Genomic DNA, 21,468 nt, shown 5'->3' with positions numbered 1-21,468 from the left:
AACGTTCTGCAGAATCAGAGGCATTGTGCATGCTGACAGTGGTTAAAAGGGTCTCAATTTTGCTGTCGTAAAAACGAAATCCCCACTTAAGCTGTTTCCTTCAAAAAAAAATCACCTAAAAGGGATTAATCAAATCTAAAAGAATCTTATTTTACAGCACTTACTATGTTAATTTAAAAATCAACATGCTGTAAAACTGCAAAATACTCATATATTATACACACACACGCACGCACACACAAAGACAAGATCATCCAGAACATAGTCACCCTCCCACCCCCCTCAAAAAAAAAAAGTCAGATCAACAAATCAAAATTTTTATTTGCATGGCCAATTATCATTTGTACTCTTTGCAACTTCATTTTAATATCCCTTTAACAGGTTCTAAGCTTTTGTTGCACAGGGCATAAAAGCTGCAACACTGCAAACTTTCTTCAACAGGCACTCCCACAACACCTAAAAATGAAACAGATGTAACAAATGACAACAGCACAGACAGAAATACTAAGCTCCACCATTCAACGTAGTTCACGACAGTGTCTTTAGGGTTCAGTTGAAGAGGGGGTAAACTCCTAAAAAGAGGGTCATTTTCCTTCCCCCATATTTTATAATGTCGGTGGTTTTAATCCATATTTCTTTGCAACTTCTGTCTGGGCATGGGCAGCATCACAGAGTGAGTATAGATGAGCCATCTCCATTTCTGATTTGGCCAGGTTAATAGCTTTGTTGAACATGTCAATGGCTTTCTCCATGTTTCCTCTAAAACAACAACAATTTTAAATGTTTCAGATTCAACAAGCACTTTACAGAATGCAATGAAGTTTGTAAGTGAAGCTACATGGAGCCTGACCTTTAAGTTTCAACTATGATTCTAATAAAATGCTTCTTTATAACAAAATAATGCCTAGTACATAGAAAACACTCAATGAATGTTAGCTATTACAAATACTATATGCTTATATTATGCTACTTGTGGTCTTTGTTTACAGATAAGAACAGTGAGACTAGAGAAACTAAATGACTTATTTAAAAATCATAATCATATCTGGTTCCTAAATTCTGCTTGTTTCTACTCCACCATGAGGCTCCTTTAGAAAGCAGTGACATAGCCTCAGAGAACATTACAGGTATTCAGGGGCCTTACCTTCACAGATCTGTGTGAGCCCTACCAGCATATCCCTTACCCAACGCTCTACTCCATACACACAGGTCTCCCTGAGTTCACTCATGCTCATAATGCTCAGATTATTTACTGCTTCTCTGCCTGATTCTAGCCAAATCCTCACCTTTCTAAGGCCCAGTTCAAATACAATATCCTCATGAAAAATACTCTCCCCTTGCCACGCTAGAGGAATTGGCCACTCCCTCCCCACTGTTCCCATGATTCTATTGTCATTCTATGCACAGTCAGATGAATATATATTGATATTTGTTTACACCACAGTCTTACCAGATCCTTACGGGACACCTTTCAATTCCTAGAACCTAGTACAATGCTTGGTAGCTAGTATCCATTCTTTGAATAAATGGATGAATATGCTTGGTCAAAAAATATATAATTTATCTCTTACAGTCTAACTGTGATCAGGCTCTATATACTTGCCAAGAACCAAGAGCTATTTTAAAGTAACTAGTACTGGCTATGTATATATGCATACATGCATGTAATCTTACAATAAATACTGTATTAAGTCCCCACTATATATATGCCAGTTAGAATCTAAGAAGTACAATGTACCTCTGGGGAGACTGTACTCAATCTCCTACTACATATATTGATACAGTACATAATAGACTTAATTAAAAAGAAAATACCTTTGAGAGTTCATGTTCATATATTAGGTAGACAGATTTGCTAAATCCTAGGATAATCAGCAATTTCATTCATTCACATTCACTTATCTATTTGTAAAGCAGGATGCAGAATGGATTTCTTAAAGTACAATTAACACACAAACAAAATTCATCAAACCCCATAAATCAGGGGTCCTTAACCCAGGCTCTAGGAACAACTTATCTGCAAAGTTTTTGTGTGTGCATTATTTTAGGGAAAATCCACAGCTTTGCTCAAAAGATTAAGAACTATTACACCATCATATTCTAGTATGAGAATATTTTATACACATTAACAAACTGGCAATTAAGAAATAATTTAATATTTATATGCAACTGTCAGTATAGATGGATAAAAAGAATCACAAAAAGTTTCATCAGCCTATATATATTCTGCCTACTCTGGAGCAGAAAGACAGAGGACCCCAGAAGTGACTGCATGACAGGTTATTAAGACAACTCCTACTAATTCCTGACAAGCGATGGTGGCAAGATCTGTTACTTTTGGCATCAGTGAAATATGGGCTCATGTCCTCTTTCCACGTGCTTACCATGTAACCTTGTTATCTAAACCAGTCTGGGCATCAGTTTCTACACTCTTCAATTAAATGGAGGATCATATAACCTCAACCTTTATAAAAACTGGGGTAAAAATCAATTGAAATAATATTTGGAAAGCTCCTAGAGTTCAGTACCTGGCCTAGAGTAGATACTCAAATGGATGGCAATGCCAGTATCAAGATGGTACATTACACTAAATTCTATGGCATAAAGAGTTATCACCTATTAATGGTGGATCTCAAGTGCAACTCTGGATAAACATTTACAGAAAACAAGAAGTTACATGAAAGAATTGCAAAAGTTCTTATCCAACTCCCTGATTTTAAAGAAAACTCGGGGGCTCAGAGGTGATGGTGCAATTTGCCTAGCCACTTGGCTGTAGCAGGATCTAAGTCTTTGGGCAACGTGGCTGCTAATCCTTATGCTACACTGCACTGCCTAAGTACACTGCAGATGTTTTTTTCCCTCCAAGAGAAATAATACAGGTGAAAGGAGGAAAAAAACACAACAGGTATTGGAGAAAGATCAAGTTTCCCTTTCTAATGTATATGCCTGACTTAAACAACTTTTAAGTGTGACTTTTAAACAGGAAAAATAATTAAACAAGGAAAATCAAAGTTGTATAGTTTCAAGGGAATATTGCCTCAAAAGGCACAACATGTTAAGACTTAAAAATTTAATGATTATTCACAATAACCTGTATATAATGAGAAGAATGAAAAGATAAATATGGAGATGCCCTAACTTTCCTAAGGACAGACTCTAGAAGTTACCTTTGTACTTCAATAGTTCCCATGGTTTCATATGCAAAATCACATTTATTGTCAATTTCAATAGCCTTGCTGATAAGCTCCAAACCTCTATCCAGATCTTGCTTCCACTGAAGCTGAAGTAAACTGCAAATGCAAAACAGCAGTCAGATGTGACCATGGCCCAGTATCAACTGGCTCTCAATGAATTTATAATTTAATTTACAAGGAAAAACAAACTCTAAAACAGTACAGAATCAGCATCAAATTGGTTTTTTGCCCTCAATTTATAATGGTTTTGTAGTCTAAATTCCTTATTATGAAAAGAGTGTCCAACGGTCTAGGCTCTATTATTAACTTATTTTGCACAGCTTAATGTTTTATTCTGTATAAATTTAAGTGAAGTTTTAAAATGACAATTCAAGTATACTAGGACAGGAAAAACTTATCTTACGTGTTTCCTATTTTGATACAAGTTAACATCTGACAGGATGTTCAGAACTGAAATACTTAAGCTAGGGTGAAAATAGCATATTTACTAATTATTGTATAATAATGAAACATAAGTAAAAGAAAAAGTAACAGTGAAGCATCCACAGCACTAAGAAATTTTTCAGTTAACACTGACACTATCTACCACAGTCCCCTTTCTCAGCGACCAAAAGAAATCCATCTTACTACTATGCAAGAAATTTAGTTTCTTACTGGAACAAACAGACCCACAAAAATACATACCCTTTATGAACGTATGTTGTGGCATTGTCTGGTTCCAAATTAATACATTTATCATACATTTCATCAGCTTTACCAAACTGTTGTTGATCTGTTAATGCCTATATGAAGAGATACTTCAGTTAAATTTAGGTAACTGTCACCCTAAGCAGTTAAAAGTATACTGCTTATTAATTATTAAAATTTACTTCATGTAACCATTCATTACCAAATTATTGTTTTGGGGATTAAACTTATTTAAAATGTTGCATCTTGATTATTGGGGTTTTTAACATAGCAATATTATAAATATGAAATCTTAACTGTTCTCTCTATTAAATTTGTTAGTAATATGCAATAGAAGATCTAATAAACTCTAGAATACAGAAAATCCCACTCTTGGTGCAAGTTCTAATATCAGATTCTCACAGGTACGTTCATGTCACTTATTCATAATTTATCATAATATATCCTAAGGGAATTACTTTAAAAACAATACTCATTTGGAAGGATAAGTTCAGATAGGTATGTTAACTGTTATCAGAGTCATTCCTTAAAAATGATTGGTCAGAGAAAGAAAGCAGCTACAATCAACTGTTTGAAGGCAAATCCCATGGCAGAAATGGAAGGCTTGGTTATGTGGATACCAGATCATGCTGATCAAACTGTAACTCTGAGAGTTAGCCGGCATCTAAGCTCAAGCTTCAGGGTTCAAAGAAAAAAGTCATACTATGTAACTGTATGTAACTATATATAACTCTCTCTCTATGTATAAATAAAATTTGCTATATATAGTAAAGCAAACATCAGAAGAGGGACCAAAAGATAAAATCTTTAGTGCAAACAGACTTGTAATAATGCTAGTGCTGATAAGATGATGCTCAAGTAGGGCTTCCCTGGTGGCACAGGGGTTGAGAATCTCCTGCGAATGCAGGGGACACAGGTTCAAGCCCTGGTCCAGGAAGATCCCATATGCCGTGGAGCAACTAAGCCTGTGCACCACGACTACTGAGCCCGCGTGCCACAACTACTGAAGCCCAAGGGCCTAGAGCTGGTGCTCTGCAACAAGAGAAGCCACCGCAATGAGAAGCCCTCGCACCGCAATGAAGAGTAGCCCCCGCTCGCCGCAACTAGAGAAAGCCCGCGAAGCAACAAAGACCCCACGCAGCCAAAATAAAACAAATAAATTTATTTAAAAAAAAAAAGATGATGCTCAAAGTAAGCCAAAACCTGTTTTGAAGGTAACATAATGAGGGAGAAATGTACAATCATGAAACCTCTGCAAAAGAGTTGTTCCTAGTATTTGGTTTCTTTAAAAGCTAGTCAGTGGCCTTTGCTCTTTTAGCTGCTTATAGAAATCTGCACCAGAAAAGCCCTTCTGAATTTCATTTCAGTGATGAAGATGCTCCTGTCACCTTCTGGCTTGTTCCTAATTAAATATAAGCCCTAAACCCAAGTGTACTATTCAATACAAACGTCATACAATTATAACGTGTGTTTGTCCTATTTTAACTTCTATACATTCTATAAAATTTTATATAGTACATGCTTTCACAATTAATTGAGCATGTAGTCAGCAACAAATGTATCATTTTGTTTTCTGTCTAGGAATTATAAGAACAAAGACTGAGCAGATAAGATTTCAAACTGAGGTTAATGAATTCCTGGGTTGCAGAAGTAAACCCACACACCTATGGTCAATTAATCTTCGACAAAGGAGGCAAGAATATAAAATGGGAAAAAGACAGTCTCTTCAGCAAGTTGTGCTGGGAAAGTTGGAGAGCTGCATGTAAATCAATGAAGTTAGAACACACCCTCATACCATGCACAAAAATAAAGTCAAAATGCCTTAAAGACTTAAAACATAAGACAAGACACCATAAAACTCCTAGAGGAGAGCATAGGCAAAACATTCTCTGACATAAATTATACCAATGTTTTCTTAGATCAGTCTCCCAAGGCAATAGAAATAAAAACAAAACTAAACAAATGGGACTGAATCAAACTTACAAGCTTTTGCACAGCAAAGGAAACCATAACCAAAAAGAAAAGACAACCTACAGAATGGAAGAAAATATTTGCAAATGATGAGACAGACAAGGACTTAATCTCCAAAATATACAAACAGCTCATACAAATCAACAACAAAAAAACCCAAACAACCCAACTGAAAAATGGGCAGAAGACCTTAATAGACATTTCTCCAAAGAAGACATACAGATGGCCAGCAGGCACATGAAAAGATGCTCAACATCACTAATAGAGAAATGAAAATCAAACCTACAACGAGGTACCACCTCACACCAGTCAGAATGGCCATCATTAAAAAGTCTACAAATAACAAATGCTGCAGAGGGTGTGGAGAAAAGGAAACTCTCCTACACTGCTGGTGGGAATGTAAATTGATACAGCCACTATGGAAAACAGTATGGAGGTTCTCAGAAAACTAAAAATAGAATTACCATATGATCCAGCAATGCCACTCCTGGAAATATACCTGGACAAAATATGATTCAAAAACATACATGTGGGGGTGGAGTCAAGATGGCGTACTAGGAGGATGTGGAATTTGCATCTCCTTACACCTAGGGTACCTACCAGGCACCAGTGGGGAACCATGGTCAACTAAGGGGACAGGAGGAACCCCCAGCGACCGGGAAGGATGTGGGGTGTGGGGGGAGTGAAGGGGGAGAAGTGGAGGTGGGATGGATCTGGCGCCCCTGAGGGGTGGCTGGGGTAGGGGAAGGGATCCCACATCCGAAGGGGAAATTGGGGAACCACTGGGAGGGCAGAGGATCAAAAGGGAGGGTAGCCAGGTTTCCCCTGCCCCCTTGGTCCCCCAGTAACCTGCTGAGATACCAGGCCTGATCCTCTGCCCACCTAGGACCCCTCCAGCCACACGGGTCCTGAGGGAATGGGAGGCAGGGAAAGGGGAGCAAAAGTAAAGGCCAGACCTATGAGACTGGCACCCCTGAGGGGTAGCTGGAGGAGGGGAGGAGTTCCTACACCCAGTGGGACCTACCCAAAGTTAGGAGTCCAGCAGCAATGGGGGAAGACCCTGGGGAGACAGTGGGAGAGGGGTGCGAAGGAATGGAAGGGAACACGGCCAGTGCTCTTCCTGTCCACTTGGGCACTGGGGAGCCTGTTGGGCTCCAAGGCCTAATACTCTGCCCTTAAAGCCTCCCTCCTGCTCTGCAGAACCCAAGCCCCGCCCCTACACCCCCACCCAGGGCCCTACCTCTGCACTCGGAGACCCCTCCAATGCGCTGGGCCTAAACCCCACCCACACACCCTCACTCAGGGCCTGACCTCCAAACTCTGGAACTCCACACTCCAGAAGCCCTCCTTTGGACATACTGCCTCTCCCCTTCCTTGATCATTCAGGTCCTAAGCAGAGGCCCCACCCCATGCTTGAAAGTCACCCCGCCTAGGCTCCACCCCACACTCAAACGACACCCCCCCACACCTGCCTAGGTTCTGCCCCACCCTAAACCCCACCCCTGCCTAAGTCCCACCCCACCTAAACTCTGCCCCCACAGCCAAGGCTTTTTTTTTTTTTTTCCTTTTTCCTCTTTTAGATTGGGGTTCTGTTTTACCTTGTTGATTCACTGTTGTTGATTCTTTTATATTATTATGTTCCCTAATAAATCTTTTATTTTTCTAATTTTATTTTATTCTTTATACTTTGCTAGTGATCTCTCCTTTTGGCTTGTTCCCCCTTCCCCTTTTCTGTTTTCTTTTTTCTGGTGTGGTTTTATTTTACATTGTTGCAGTTGGTTCAATTATAGTTTTATTTTTCCTAATACATTTTTTATTTTTCTAATTTTACTTTCTTTGATACTGTACAGCTTTTTTTTTTTTTCCTGTTTTCTTTTTTTTACTGCACCACAAAGCTTGTGGAATCTTGGTTCCCAGGCCGGAGGTTGGGCAACGAGTTCCTGTGGTGGGAACTCCAAGTCCAAACTGCTGGACTAACAGAGAACTTAGGACCCCAGGGAATATCATTCAGAGTGAGGCCTCCCAGAGGTCCTCATCTCAGCACCAAGACCCAGCTCTATCCAACTGCCTGCAGACTCCAGTGCTGGATGTCTCAGGCTAAACAGCCAGTAAGACAGAAATAAAGCACCACCCATCAAAAAAAAAATGAAATTATAAAAAATACGTTACAAACAAAGGAGCAAGGTAAAAACCTACAAGACCAATTAAATGAAGACGAAATAGGCAACCTACCTGAAAAAGAATTCAGAGTAACGATAGTAAAGATGATCCAAAATTTTGGAAACACAATGGAGAAAATACAAGAAACATTTAACAAGGATCTAGAAGAACTAAAGAGCAAACAAACAGAGATGAACAACACAATTACTGAAATTAAAAATACTCTAGAAGGAATCAATAACAGAATAACTGAGGCAGAAGAACGGATAAGTGAGCTGGAAGATGAAATGTTGGAAATAACTGTCAAGGAGCAGAATAAAGAAAAAAGAACGAAAAGAATCGAGAACAGTCTTAGAGACCTCTGGGACAACATTAAATACACCAACATTCGAATTATACGGGTCCCAGAAGAAGAAGGAAAAAGAAAGGGTCAGAGAAAATATTTGAAGAGATTATAGTCGAAAACTTCCCTAACATGGGAAAGGATATAGACAATCAAGTCCAGGAAGCACAGACAGTACCATAAAGGATAAACCCAAAGAGAAACATGCCAAGACATATTAATCAAACTATCAAAAATTAAATACAAAGAAAAAATATTAGAAGCAACAAGGAAAAAGCAATACATAACATACAAGGGAATCCCAATCAGGTTAACAGCTGATTTTTCAGCAGAAACTCTGCAAGCCACAAGGGAGTGGTAGGACATATTTAAAGTGATGAAAGGGAAGAACCTACAACCAAGATTACTCTACCCAGCAAGGATCTCATTCAGATTTGATGGAGAAATTAAAACCTTTACAGATAAGCAAAATTTAAGAGAATTCAGCACCACCAAACCAGCTCTACAACAAATGCTAATGGAACTTCTCTAGGCAGGAAACACAACAGAAGGAAAAGACCTACAATAACAAACCCAAAACAATTAAGAAAATGGTAATATGGTAATAGGAACATACATATCAGTAATTACCTTAAATGTAAGTGGATTAAATGCTATAACCAAAAGACACAGACTGGCTGAATGGATACAAAAACAAGACCTGTATATATGGTGTCTAAAAGAGCCCCACTTCAGACCTAGGGACACATACAGACTGAGAGTGAGGGGATGGAAAAAGATATTCCATGCAAATGGAAATCAAAAGAAAGTTGGAGTAGCAATTCTTATATCAGACAGAATAGACTTTAAAATAAAGACTATTAAAAGAGACAAAGAAGGAGACTGCATAATGAGCTAGGGATCAATCCAAGAAGAAAATATAACAATTGTAAAGATTTATGCACCCAACATAGGAGCACCTCAATACATAAGGCAAATGCTAACAGTCATAAAAGGGGAAATCGACAGTAACACAATCACAGCAGCGGACTTTAACACCCCACTTTCACCAATGGACATATCGTCCAAAATGAAAATAAATAAGGAAACAAAAGCTTTAAATGACACATTCAACAAGATGGACTTAATTGATATTTATAGGACATTCCACCCAAAAACAACAGAATACACTTTCTCCTCAAGTGTTCATGGAATATCCTCCAGGATAGATCATATCCTGGGTCACAAATGAAGCCTTGGTAAATTTAAGAAAACTGAATTTGTACCAAGTATCTTTTCTGACCACAATGCTATGAGACTAGATATCAATTACAGGAAAAAAACTGTAAAAAATACAAACACATGGAGGCTAAACAATACGCTACTAAATAACCAAGAGATCACTGACAAAATCAAAGAGGAAAATGAAAACACGACGACCCAAAACCTACGGGATGCAGCAAAAGCAGTTCTAAGAGGGAAGTTTATAGCAATACAATCCTACCTCAAGAAATAAGCAGCATCTCAAAAAAACAACCTAACCTTACACCTAAACAATTAGAGGAAGAAGAACAAAAATACCCCAAAGTTAGCAGAAGGAAAGAAAACATAAAGATCAAACCAGAAATGAAGGAAAAGATAGCAAAGATCAATAAATCTAAAAGCTGGTTAAGAAGATAAACAAAATTGATAAACCATTACCCAGACTCATCAAGAAAAAAAGGGAGAAGACTCAAATCAATAGAATTAGAAATGAAAAAGGAGAAGTGACAACTGACACTGCAGAAATACAAAGGATCATGAGAGATTACTACAAGCAACGATATGCCAATAAAATGGAAAACCTGGAAAAAAATGGACAAATTCTTAGAAAAGCACAACCTTCCAAGACTGAACCAGGAAGAAATAGAAAATATAAACAGACCAATCACAAGCATTGAGACTGTGATTAAAAATGAAATTGAGACTGTGATTAAAAATCTTCCAACAAACAAAAGCCCAGGACCAGATGGCTTCACAGGAGAATTCTATCAAACATTTAGAGAAGAGCTAACACCTATCCTTCTCAAACGCTTCCAAAACACTTCCAAACAAAGATGTCACAAAAAAAAGAAAACTAGAGATCAATATCTCTGATGAACATAGATGCAAAAATCCTCAACAAAATACTAGCAAACAAAATCTAACAGCACATTAAAAGGATCATACACCATGATCAAGTCGGGTTTATCCCAGGAATGCAAGTATTCTTCAATATATGTAAATCAATCAAAGTGATACACCATATTAACAAATTGAAGGATCACAACCATATGATCATCTCAATAGATGCAGAAAAAGCTTTTGACAAAATTCAATACCCATTTATGATAAAAACTCTCCAGAAAGCAGGCATAGAGGGAACCGACCTCAACATAATAAAGGCCATATATGACAAACCCACAGGCAACATCATCTCAGTGGTGAAAAACCGAAACCATTTCCTCTAAGATCAGGAACAAGACAAGGTTGTCCACTCTCACCACTATTATTCAACATAGGTTTGGAAGTTTTAGCCACAGCAATCAGAGAAGAAAAAGAAATAAAAGGAATCCAAATCGGAAAAGAAGAAGTAAAACTGTCACTGTTTGCAGGTGACATGACACTATACATAGAAAATCCTAAAGATGCTACCAGAAAACTACTAGAGCTAATCAATCAATATGGTAGAGTAGCAGGATACAAAATTAGTGCACAGAAATCTCTTGCATTTCTATACACAAAGGATGAAAAATCTGAAAGGGATATTAAGGAAACACTCCCATTTACCACTGCAACAAAAAGAATAAAATACCCAGGAATAAACCTACCTAAGGAGACAAAAGACCTGTATGCATAAAACTATAAGACAATGATGAAAGAAATTAAAGACGATACAAACAGATGGAGAGATATACTATGTTCTTGGATTGGAAGAATCAACATTGTGAAAATGACTATACTACCCAAAAGCAATCTAAAGATTCAATGCAGTTCATATCAAACTACCAATGGCACTTTTCACAGAACTAGAACAAAAAATTTTACAATTTGTATGGAAACACAAAAGACCCCAAATAGTCAAAGCAAGAGCGAGAAAGAAAAACGGAGCTGGAGGAATCAGAATCAGGCTCCTGGACTTCAGACTGTACTACAAAGCTACAGTAATCAAGACAGTATGGTACTGGCACAAAAACAGAGATACAGATCAATGGAACAGGATAGAAAGCCCAGAGATAAACCCATGCACATATGGTCACCTTATCTTTGGTAAAGGAGGCAAGAGCATACAATGGAGAAAAGACAGCCTCTTCAATACGTGGTGCTGGGAAAAATGGACAGCTACATGTAAGAGAATGAAAGTAGAACACTTCCTAACACCATACACAAAAATAAACTCAAAATGGATTAAAGACCTAAATGTAAGGTCAGACACTTTCAAACTCTTAGAGGAAAATATAGGCAGAAGACTCTATGACATAAATCATAGCAAGATCCTTTTTGACCCACCTCCTAGAGAGATGGGAATAATAACAAAAATAAGCAAATGGGACCTAATGAAACTTCAAAGCTTTTGCACAGCAAAGGAAACCATAAACAAGACGAAAAGACAACCCTCATAATGGGAGAAAATATTTGCAAACAAAGCAACTGACAAAGGATTAATATCCAAAATATACAAGCAGCACATGCAGCTCAATATCAAAAAAACAAACAACCCAATCCAAAAATGGGCAGAAGACCTAAATAGACATTTCTCCAAACAAGATATACAGATTGCCAAAAAACACATGAAAAGATGCTCAACATCACTAGTCATCAGAGAAATGCAAATCAAAACTACAATGTGTTATCACCTCACACTGGTCAGAATGGCCATCATCTAAAAATGTACAAACAGTAAATTCTGGAGAGGGTGTGGAGAAAAGGGAACCCTCTTGCACTGTTGGTGGGAATGTAAATTGATACAGCCACTGTAAAACAGTATGGAGGTTCCTTAAAAAACTAAAAACAGCACTACCATATGACTTAGCAATCTCACTACTGGGCATATACCCTTAGAAAACCATAGTTCAAAAAGAGTCATGTACCACAATGTTCACTGCAGCACTATTTACAATAGCCAGGACATGGAAGCAACCTAAGTGTCCATCAACAGATGAATGGATAAGAAGTTGTGGCACATATATACAATGGAATATTACTCAGCCATAAAAAGAAACAAAATTGAGTTATTTGTAGTGAGGTCAATGGACCTAGAGTCTGTCATACAGAGTGAAGTAAGTCAGAAAAACAAATACCATACGCTAACACACATATATGGAATCTAAAAAAAAAAAAATGGTTCTAATGAACCTAGGGGCAGGACAGGAATAAAGATGCAGACATAGAGAATGGACTTCAGGACACGGGGAGGGGGAAGGGTAAGCTGGGATGAAGTGAGAAAGTAGCATGGACATATATACACTACCAAATGTAAAACAGATAGCTAGTGGGAAGCAGCCACATAGCACAGGGAGATTAGCTTGGTGCTTTGTGAGCTCCTAGAGGGGTGGGATAAGGAGGGTGGGAGGGAAACACAAGAGGGAGGAGATATGGAGATATACATATGCACACAGCTGATTCACTTTGTTATACAGGAGAAACTAACACAACATTGTAAAGCAATTATACTGCAGTAAAGATTTTTTTAAAAATGCATGTACCCCTATGTTCTTAACAGCACTCTTCACAATAGCCCAAACATGGAAACAACCTAGGTGTCCATCAACAGATTAATGTATAAAGAAGATGTGGTACATATATATACAATGGAATACTACTCAGCCATAAAAAGAACGAAATAATGCTATTTGCAGCAACATGGATGCAACTGGAGAATATCATACTAAGTGAAGTAAGTCAGAAAGAGAAAGACAAATACCATATGATATCACTTATATGTGGAATCTAAAATATGGCACTAATGAACTTCTCTATAAAAAGGAAACAGACTCACAGACATAGAGAACAGACTTGTGGTTGCCAAGCAGGAGCAGGAGAGAGAGAGGGACGGACTGGGAGTTTGGGGTTGGTAGATGCAAACTATTACATTTAGAATGGATAAAGAACAAGGTCCTACTGTATAGCACAGGGAACTATACTCAATATCCTGTGATAAACTATAATGGAAAAGAATATATTAAAAACAAAGAAACAAAAAACGAATTCCTGGGTTGTACTTCATACTGCAGAATTTCAACCCTTAATAATGCAGTGATGGTAGGACTTTATATAATAGATCCGACACAATCAATCTTCTATAGTCCCTCTCAATAAACCCTCAAAAAGAAAGTTTTATCCTGTGGAAATTTTCTTATAACTGGACTAAAGATAACATGAAGGAAATTAAAAACAAAACAACCCTAAAAATGTCTGGAGGTAGGAGTCTAATACAGACAGTCATTTTTAAATGCTTCCTGCTTCTGTGATGTTTGGGGGGATAAGGAGGGAGGGGAACAACATTTCTTTGGAATAAGAAGAATAAGAGAAAATATATAGAGTTTTGAGATGGCTGGTTTTTGAGATACCAAAAGCAGCTTTCACCTTAAAGACTAAGAAAGAAACAGTCATTCAGAAATCATTTAATTAGAGGAAAAACTCCTTTAACTGTGGCTATAAGAAGTTAATCATTTTCATTTAAATGGATAATTTAAAATTAATAAGTTTTCAAGACTTCAAACTATAATTTAAAAAGTGGGGCTTCCCTGGTGGCGCAGTGGTTAAGAATCTGCCTGCCAATGCAGGAGACACAGGTTCGAGCCCTAGTCTGGAAGATCCCACATGCCACAGAGCAACAAGCTCGTGCGCCACAACTACTGAGCCCACACACCACAACTACTGAAGGCTTAGAGCCTGTGCTCCTCAACAAGAGAAGCCACTGCAATGAGAAGCCCACGCACTGCAACAAAGAGTAGCCCCTGCTCACTGCAACTAGAGAAAGCCCACGTGCAGCAACAAAGACCCACTGCGGCCAAAAAAAATACCAAAAACTGAAAATAATCTGAATTTAAATCCTACTTTCCATAGCTTCAATCCTAAACCAAGGAAAGCTTCAAGAATTTTAAACAAACCAGAGAGATTAAAATGAGCTGTTACAGACTATCTCACCATTTAAAGAACAGTGATCAAATAGAAAGAAAACCCTTTCCAAGGACATTTCCCTCACCAATTGCATACAGTAGATTTTCCTAAGATAATTAAATTTTGCAAATCCAATCCAAATGAAAACATGAGGGAAATGCTCTATTTAAGCTTCCCCATGTTACAAGTTTAGGGCCACGGTTTTCAAATTGTATAACATAGGAAGCCCTCTTAAGGTGATCCAGGACCATCCTGGGGACCAGGAGAAACAAAGCAGGAACAAAGCCATCTGCTTCCACAAAAGCTGCAACAAGAGAAGCACTATTTTCTGATTTCCAGGCTAGCATTCAAGATATGAATGCAGTTCTTTAAAAAAAGAACTGGCAAGTGAAAAAATATGAAAAATGACATTTACCTGGGCATATAATGCATAGCCTTCAGCACACCTTGGAAATTTCTTTATGACCTCTTCAAAACCTTTCATAGCTGCCTGGATTTGTGAAGAATTGTTTCCCGTATATGCTTGGCGATACTGTGTAAAAAAATCAAAACAGGCCTGTCAAATCAAGAACTCAAAAACTCAGGAAATGTTAACATATTATAAAAGTCACACAAAATTACATAAATATTTCCAGAGAAGCAGGCAATCTGCTACATAATTTGCTGCATCTAAAAGGGTTCCACGGGAATATCTCTAGAGCAGGGATCCAAAGGCTATGTACAATTAGGACTTCATTGCCACTAAACAATTTCAAGATGTTCAGTATTCTATAAGAAGACAAACTAACTTGTAAACTTTGTATATAAGTAGGGGAATTTTAAATTCAATATATTATCACTTTATTTATTATTTATTATTACTTCATAATAAAAGTATTACAAAGCTTCTTCATCTGATAACATTTTTAATCTGTAATATAAATGTGTTTGTGACCCAATTTCTTTCTTTAAAAGGAAAATCCTTTTAGGACTCAGGGTATGGGGTTAACTGAAGTATCTGATTTCACTAGAAATGGCCTTATTTTACCTAATTTTCAACTTTGTGTTTCTGAATATTAATAGCTCTACAAAGGCGAAATGAGAGATGAGTTAGTTATATGGTGTCATGATTGCAGAGTATTTCCTCTAAATGCTTTTGTTCTTCATACTGGTTTATGGTAGAGAATTAGAGAGAAGAGTGCTGTTTAGGGGGCATAAAATCAGGGACAAACATCTATCAAGATGAACCAAATAAGGCATCCAGAGAAATACTGGAGCAGAACCTCAAGTAATACACACTTCTACTTTCCTAAACTGACATTTTTTTCTCCCTGTCAGTAGATGATTTTGTAGACAATGATACTCATTTTTGTTATCAATGGGAAATATTGATGTTTAGGAAAATACAAAAGAAAGTCGAACCTACCAATGCAAAACATTTCTGAGCTTGTGCCAGAGCAGACTCAGGTCTTAATCTAATACATTCATCAAAATCTGCTACTGCTTCTTCAACTTGATCAAGCAGTATTTTCAGCTAAGGAAAAAAAGTACATAGATAAACGCAGTTCAAAATAACAAGTACACCAGTTAAATATGTACCGTGTCTCTTAGTACATCTCTGCATAATGCTACGCATGAAATTATTCACTATAGAATTACTTTCTAGAAATACTGAACTAGAAAATCTTATAATTTTAAAGGAAAGATTCTAAAACTTAAAACCAGTGTCCAATGATTTTTCTTCTAGAAAATGAAGTATCTGTACTTTCAAACGTCAAAGTAGATCAGACAGTAGATAATTACATTTCAAATTAATCTTAAAAGACACTACCAGTAAGGATCAAAATACCAAGAATTTTAAGGTTATCTCAACACTTCTTAAGACCCTTCAGACAGAAATATTAGATAAAATTCTCCATTAGAAAGAACCTGACTTTTCTGTTATTATATGGATTAGCCCATACTTTCTACTCTAATGCGTTCCAAGAAGCCACGTCACACAAGCAGATTTATAAAGCCGTGTTTTCTCCAGATGAGGCTGAAATTGGGAACTGTTTTCTTCACTATATATTTTTACTAAAAAATAAATATGCATGTTATAAAACTCCATTCAGAAGAGATTTTTTTTGATACTGTCTGGATAGTTCAGGCTAATATTTCCTTACAGCAAGAAGCTCACAAAAATCATTCTGTTGATTCTAGCATTAACTCAAAATGCTCATTACATTTTCTTTCTTTAATTTGTCACTACATGTTTTTAATGTTTTAATGTTGAAACATGTTTTACATATTTTTAATGTTGAAAACCTATGAAGCAGAAACAACTGAAAAACAAACCTGATATGGCAAAAGCCAACATTTATAGCCTTCCTCCTCCTTTTTTTTTGCAAGTAAATATCAGGACAAATGTTCAAGATGGGACTAAATAAATGCCAACCCAAACTGTAAACTACTCTGATACTTTGTTCACAGCTATCACAAGTGATGTAAGAAAACTTTAAAGACATTCTCAAAATGGTATCAAATTCCTCAATTCAAAGATCAGAACTCTTTAAGAAAATTAATTTACCTGTCCTCGGTGGTGATAAACATCTGCATTCTGAGGATCAATGTCGGCAGCCATGTTAAAATCCTGAGTAGACAGCAAAGGCTGCTGCTGTTGCATATACATGCTGCCTCTTTTGATGAGAGCATTTGCTCGAAGCTATATACCCCAAATGAGGAAAGATTCATCATTACTACTTTTATTCTAATTTAGTTTTTTTAAAATAACAGCTGTATTGAGATGTAATTCACGTACCATAAAGCTCACCCTTTAAAAGTATATAAGCCAGTCATTCTTAGTATATTCAGAGTTGTGCAACTGTCACCACTAATTCTAGAACGTTTTCACCACTCCCAAAGGAAATCTCATACACATTAGCAGGCACTCCCTATTTCCTGCCTAATTCTCAGTCCCTAGAAACCATCAGTCTTTTTTTCTCTTTCTATGGATTTGTATATTCCAGACATTTCATACAAACTGGAATTGCACATAATGCAGTCTTTTTGTGACTGGCTTCTTTCACATAGCATGTTTTCAAGGTTTGTCTATGTTGTAACATGTATCAGTACTTCATTCTTTTCTTTTTTAAAATATCTTTATTGGAGTATAATTGCTTTACAATGGTGTGTTACTTTCTGCTGTAGAACAAAGTGAACCAGCTGTATGTATACATATACCCCCATATCTCCTCCCTCTTGAGCCTCCCTCCCACCCTCCCCACCCCACCCCTCTAGGTCATCACAAAGCATTGGAGCTGATCTCCCTGTGCAGCTTCCCACTAGCCATCCATTTTACATTTGGTGGTGTATATATGTCAGTGCTACTCTCTCACTTCATCCCAGCTCATTCTTTTTTAATGGTTAAATAATATTCCATTGTACAGATATATCACATTTTATTTATCTGTTCCCCAGCTGATGGACATTTGAGTTGCTTCCACTTTTTTTTTTTTTTTTGCGGTACGCGGGCCTCTCACTGTTGTGGCCTCTCCTGTTGCGGAGCACAGACTCCGGACGCGCAGGCTCAGCAGCCATGGCTCACGGGCCCAGCCACTCCGTGGTATGTGGGATCTTCCCGGACCGGGGCACGAACCCATGTCCCCTGCATCGGCAGGCGGACTCTCAACCACTGCGCCACCAGGGAAGCCCAAAAAGGCTTCCACTTTTTGGCTCTTATGAATAATGCTGCTATGAACATTCATGTACAAGTTTTTGTGTTGACATATGAATTCAATTCTCGTGGGTATAGATACCTAGGAGAGGAACTACTGGGTCACATGGTAACTCTATGTTTAACATTTTGAGGAACTTCCCAACCCCAACTAATTTCCAAAGGGATTTTACCATTTTATATTCCTACCAGCAATGTATGAGAGTTCCAACTTCTCCATATCTATACTAATACTTTTAATTGTCCAAATTTCTGATTACAACCATCCTAGTGGGTATAAAGTGATAGCTCGTTGTGATTTTGATTTGCATTTCCCTAAGGGCTAATGATGCTAAGCAGCTTTTCTTGTCCTTATTGGCTATTTGTACATATTCTTTGGGAAAATGTCTATTCAGATCCTTTCCTGGTTTTATATTAGTCTATCTATTTATTGTTGAGTTGTAAGAAAACTTCTTTAATATATTCTGGATACAAGCCCCTTATCAGATATATGACTTGTGAATATTTTCTCCCATCCTGTGGAATGTGTTTTCCCTTTTTTTGGTCACTTGTGCTTTTGGTGTCATGCCTAAGGAACCACAGCTTAATCTAAAGTATTGAAGAGTTCCTCCTATGTTTTCTTCTAAGAGTTTTATAGTTTTGGCTCTTAACATTCAGGTCTCTGATCCGTTCTGAGCTCATTTTTGTACATGGCATATGACAGGCATCATCACTTGCCATTAAAACAAAAAATCATGATCACGAAATAAGAAATAGGGTTCTTCTCTAAAATTTTTTTCAAGGCAAAAGTACATACAAATGTCTTCCTCAATGAAACAAATAAGAATGCCCTCACAACAATAACAAAAACACATAACAGAACATACTTGTAATCATCAGGAAAATCAGCAGGAAATAAAACTAATTATTATTAGGGTATCTTCAACTTGAAAATCTATTTTGAGAAGGACTTTTAACAAATACTTTTCATTTGGAGATGAATAAAGCCAGAGTTCACTTAATTCAATGAGGAAAAAGAGATGTTAACCATCTAATAAGGAGTACAGTACTTTGGCAGCTAACCGCTATTCTTGTTACACTGAATAGAAGGCTCATATTTGACAGACCCCCCCCACCGAATCTTAATTATAAAACTAACTACATACACACAAGAACGCTTAGAAAATGAAAAGCTGTTCCAACCACACAACTGCAAAAACTTTTGGTATATTTCAGTATATTTCTATATTATATTTTTAGATCTTGTTTTTTCCTCATGTAAATAAAATCTTTCAAAATATATTAAATGTGTTTATTTTTTATTAAATGTATTTTATAACCCTGTACTACATATTGCATGTTATTTACAATACTACCTATAGCACTGCTACATCACCTTTACCCCTACCCAAATATAGTCCAATACAGTAAGCAGAAGCTATACGGGGAAGCTGAAGCTACCACATATTATAGGGGGAAAAAAAAGGTCCTTTCCTAGTTAAAGATATCTATCACTGACATTTATGATTCAGTTTCACTGCACCAACTCAATCATCATTAGGCGTAGGCCCTTCCAAAACAAAAAATAATCTTTTGGAGAATGGCAACTGAAATGCCAAAACTTCGGCAAAACATACCTAAAAGTCTTATTTTTATTTAGTATTAATTTTTTCACATGCACACACACGGAGTTTTAAATGTACCTTCACATTAGCTTCTTTCAAGCTGATGACCTTATCTAAATCTGGTTTGGCCGCGTTGGCATTACCAATAAGCAAGTAGAAAGTAGCTCGTAGTAATAATGCTTCTGCCATGTATTTGCCTTGGGCATCTACTTCTTTTGAGCATTCACTTATGATTTTATCATAGTTTTCTTCTTCCATATACTGTTTGGCCTTTAAGTATCCAGAGCTGAAAATAAAATAAGCATAGGAAATTACTATTTATTACTAATAAAATGAACATAAAAAATTACTAAAAAAGCATCAAATGCTAAAACTTGCCACATTTAGTATACCTGAGTTAAACAACTGTCCTCCGGGCACTCCTAAAAATTAAATTATATGTTATAAACTTTCTTGCACTAAAACATCTGGATATTGAGCTACACAATCATTTTTTAAGTTAGTGCCCCTGTTCAAATATAATCAACCACTTGATCTCCACTAGGATATCTCTTGAGAATATCATGTAGGACCTCAAAAGCAGGGCAGACTTCTGGCAGTAAAACCTTGAGTCACCAGAGAGGTAACTCTTAGGGTATAATGACATGTGTGAGAAGAGAAGTATTTTTATTATTATAATATTATTATATATTACAATTTTGTTATATTTATATCTATTTATAAACAGATCTTTTGGAGATGACTCAGAGTTCCACTTTGGCTCTATGGCAGCAAAAAACCCCACAACCACGCCCCCGCCAAAAAAAACACAGAACATTAAGCAGATACTATACTCGAGACACTTACTTTTCTTTTACTTCTAAAGCCTCCCCTTCCTTGTCTTTATCTTCGTCAGACTTCTCTCCTTTAAGCATTGGCTGAGAAATTATATCATCCGTGAAAGAACTGAAGTAAGATTTGATAAACTGTGGAGATGGCATCAGAGGTTCACGATTCTGAAATTTAATCATATTTATACACATCAAAATAGAAAACACTAACCAAAGAAGCAGATGCCTTTGTAGAATACTGAGAACCACTGTCGTAAAAACTGGCGTCTCATTTTCAGATAACTGAAGAATATCAGGCTCCAAACCGTAGTGCAATAGACAGTGGAATTGGTAATGCGGCCAGTCCCAGCTGTTCAAAGTAGGTTTTAAATGAGAACCTTTCCTCTCTCCAAAGATGTAAAATGTCAAGAACTCTTAGAACCACTCACTAAAAGAAGGTGAAATCTGGAACAAAGGAGGTAAATAACTGCTGAGTTAAAATTATCTCCTTCTGAGTTAAAATTATCTTCCTGTCCTAGAAGATTAATATCTCAATTTACTACTCAGGACCATGTCTTACACAGGTGCTAAAATGTTAAGTCCATCTACCATGGGCTTTCATTTGTCCCCTACTTATTCTGCATCTGAAGATCTCCATTGGAGTAAGTGCCACTGAAAGCCAGAATGAAATCTCATTTCCTCTTTTAATTATTACTTTTTCCCATGGCAACCTGATTCATAATCATAGAAGTATTTTGTTTCTCCTTACTATACTTAAGATGATAAAGTTTTAAAGGAAGAAGGAAAAGGGACTAATGTCACCAAAGGGCTCTCATAACATATTTTGGATCCTTTGCAAAATTCAACCCAAAGACTTTAGAGTGGA

General features: G+C 37.1%; 1 protein-coding gene across 1 annotated transcript in view; it reads right to left on the bottom strand.

Moving 5' to 3' along the window:
- Window positions 1-301: 301 nt before the first annotated feature.
- The window catches only part of TOMM70 (translocase of outer mitochondrial membrane 70), a 44,139-nt gene continuing 22,972 nt past the window's right edge, over window positions 302-21,468 (bottom strand). Inside the window, exons 5-12 of the mRNA XM_032630473.1 lie at window positions 20,620-20,768; window positions 19,852-20,059; window positions 17,024-17,158; window positions 15,881-15,988; window positions 14,891-15,007; window positions 3,879-3,976; window positions 3,168-3,290; window positions 302-759 (exon numbers count right to left, since the gene is read on the bottom strand). Coding sequence (XP_032486364.1) covers window positions 606-759; window positions 3,168-3,290; window positions 3,879-3,976; window positions 14,891-15,007; window positions 15,881-15,988; window positions 17,024-17,158; window positions 19,852-20,059; window positions 20,620-20,768 — 1,092 coding nt within the window. The 3' untranslated portion in view covers window positions 302-605. The remainder of the gene's footprint in view (window positions 760-3,167; window positions 3,291-3,878; window positions 3,977-14,890; window positions 15,008-15,880; window positions 15,989-17,023; window positions 17,159-19,851; window positions 20,060-20,619; window positions 20,769-21,468) is intronic.

This window comes from Phocoena sinus, chromosome 4 (assembly GCF_008692025.1).
Source record: "Phocoena sinus isolate mPhoSin1 chromosome 4, mPhoSin1.pri, whole genome shotgun sequence".
In the NCBI taxonomy this organism is placed as follows: Eukaryota; Metazoa; Chordata; class Mammalia; order Artiodactyla; family Phocoenidae; genus Phocoena; species Phocoena sinus.
The sequence above is the reverse complement of the archived record's forward strand: the minus strand, read 5'-3'. Positions and strand labels throughout refer to the sequence as shown.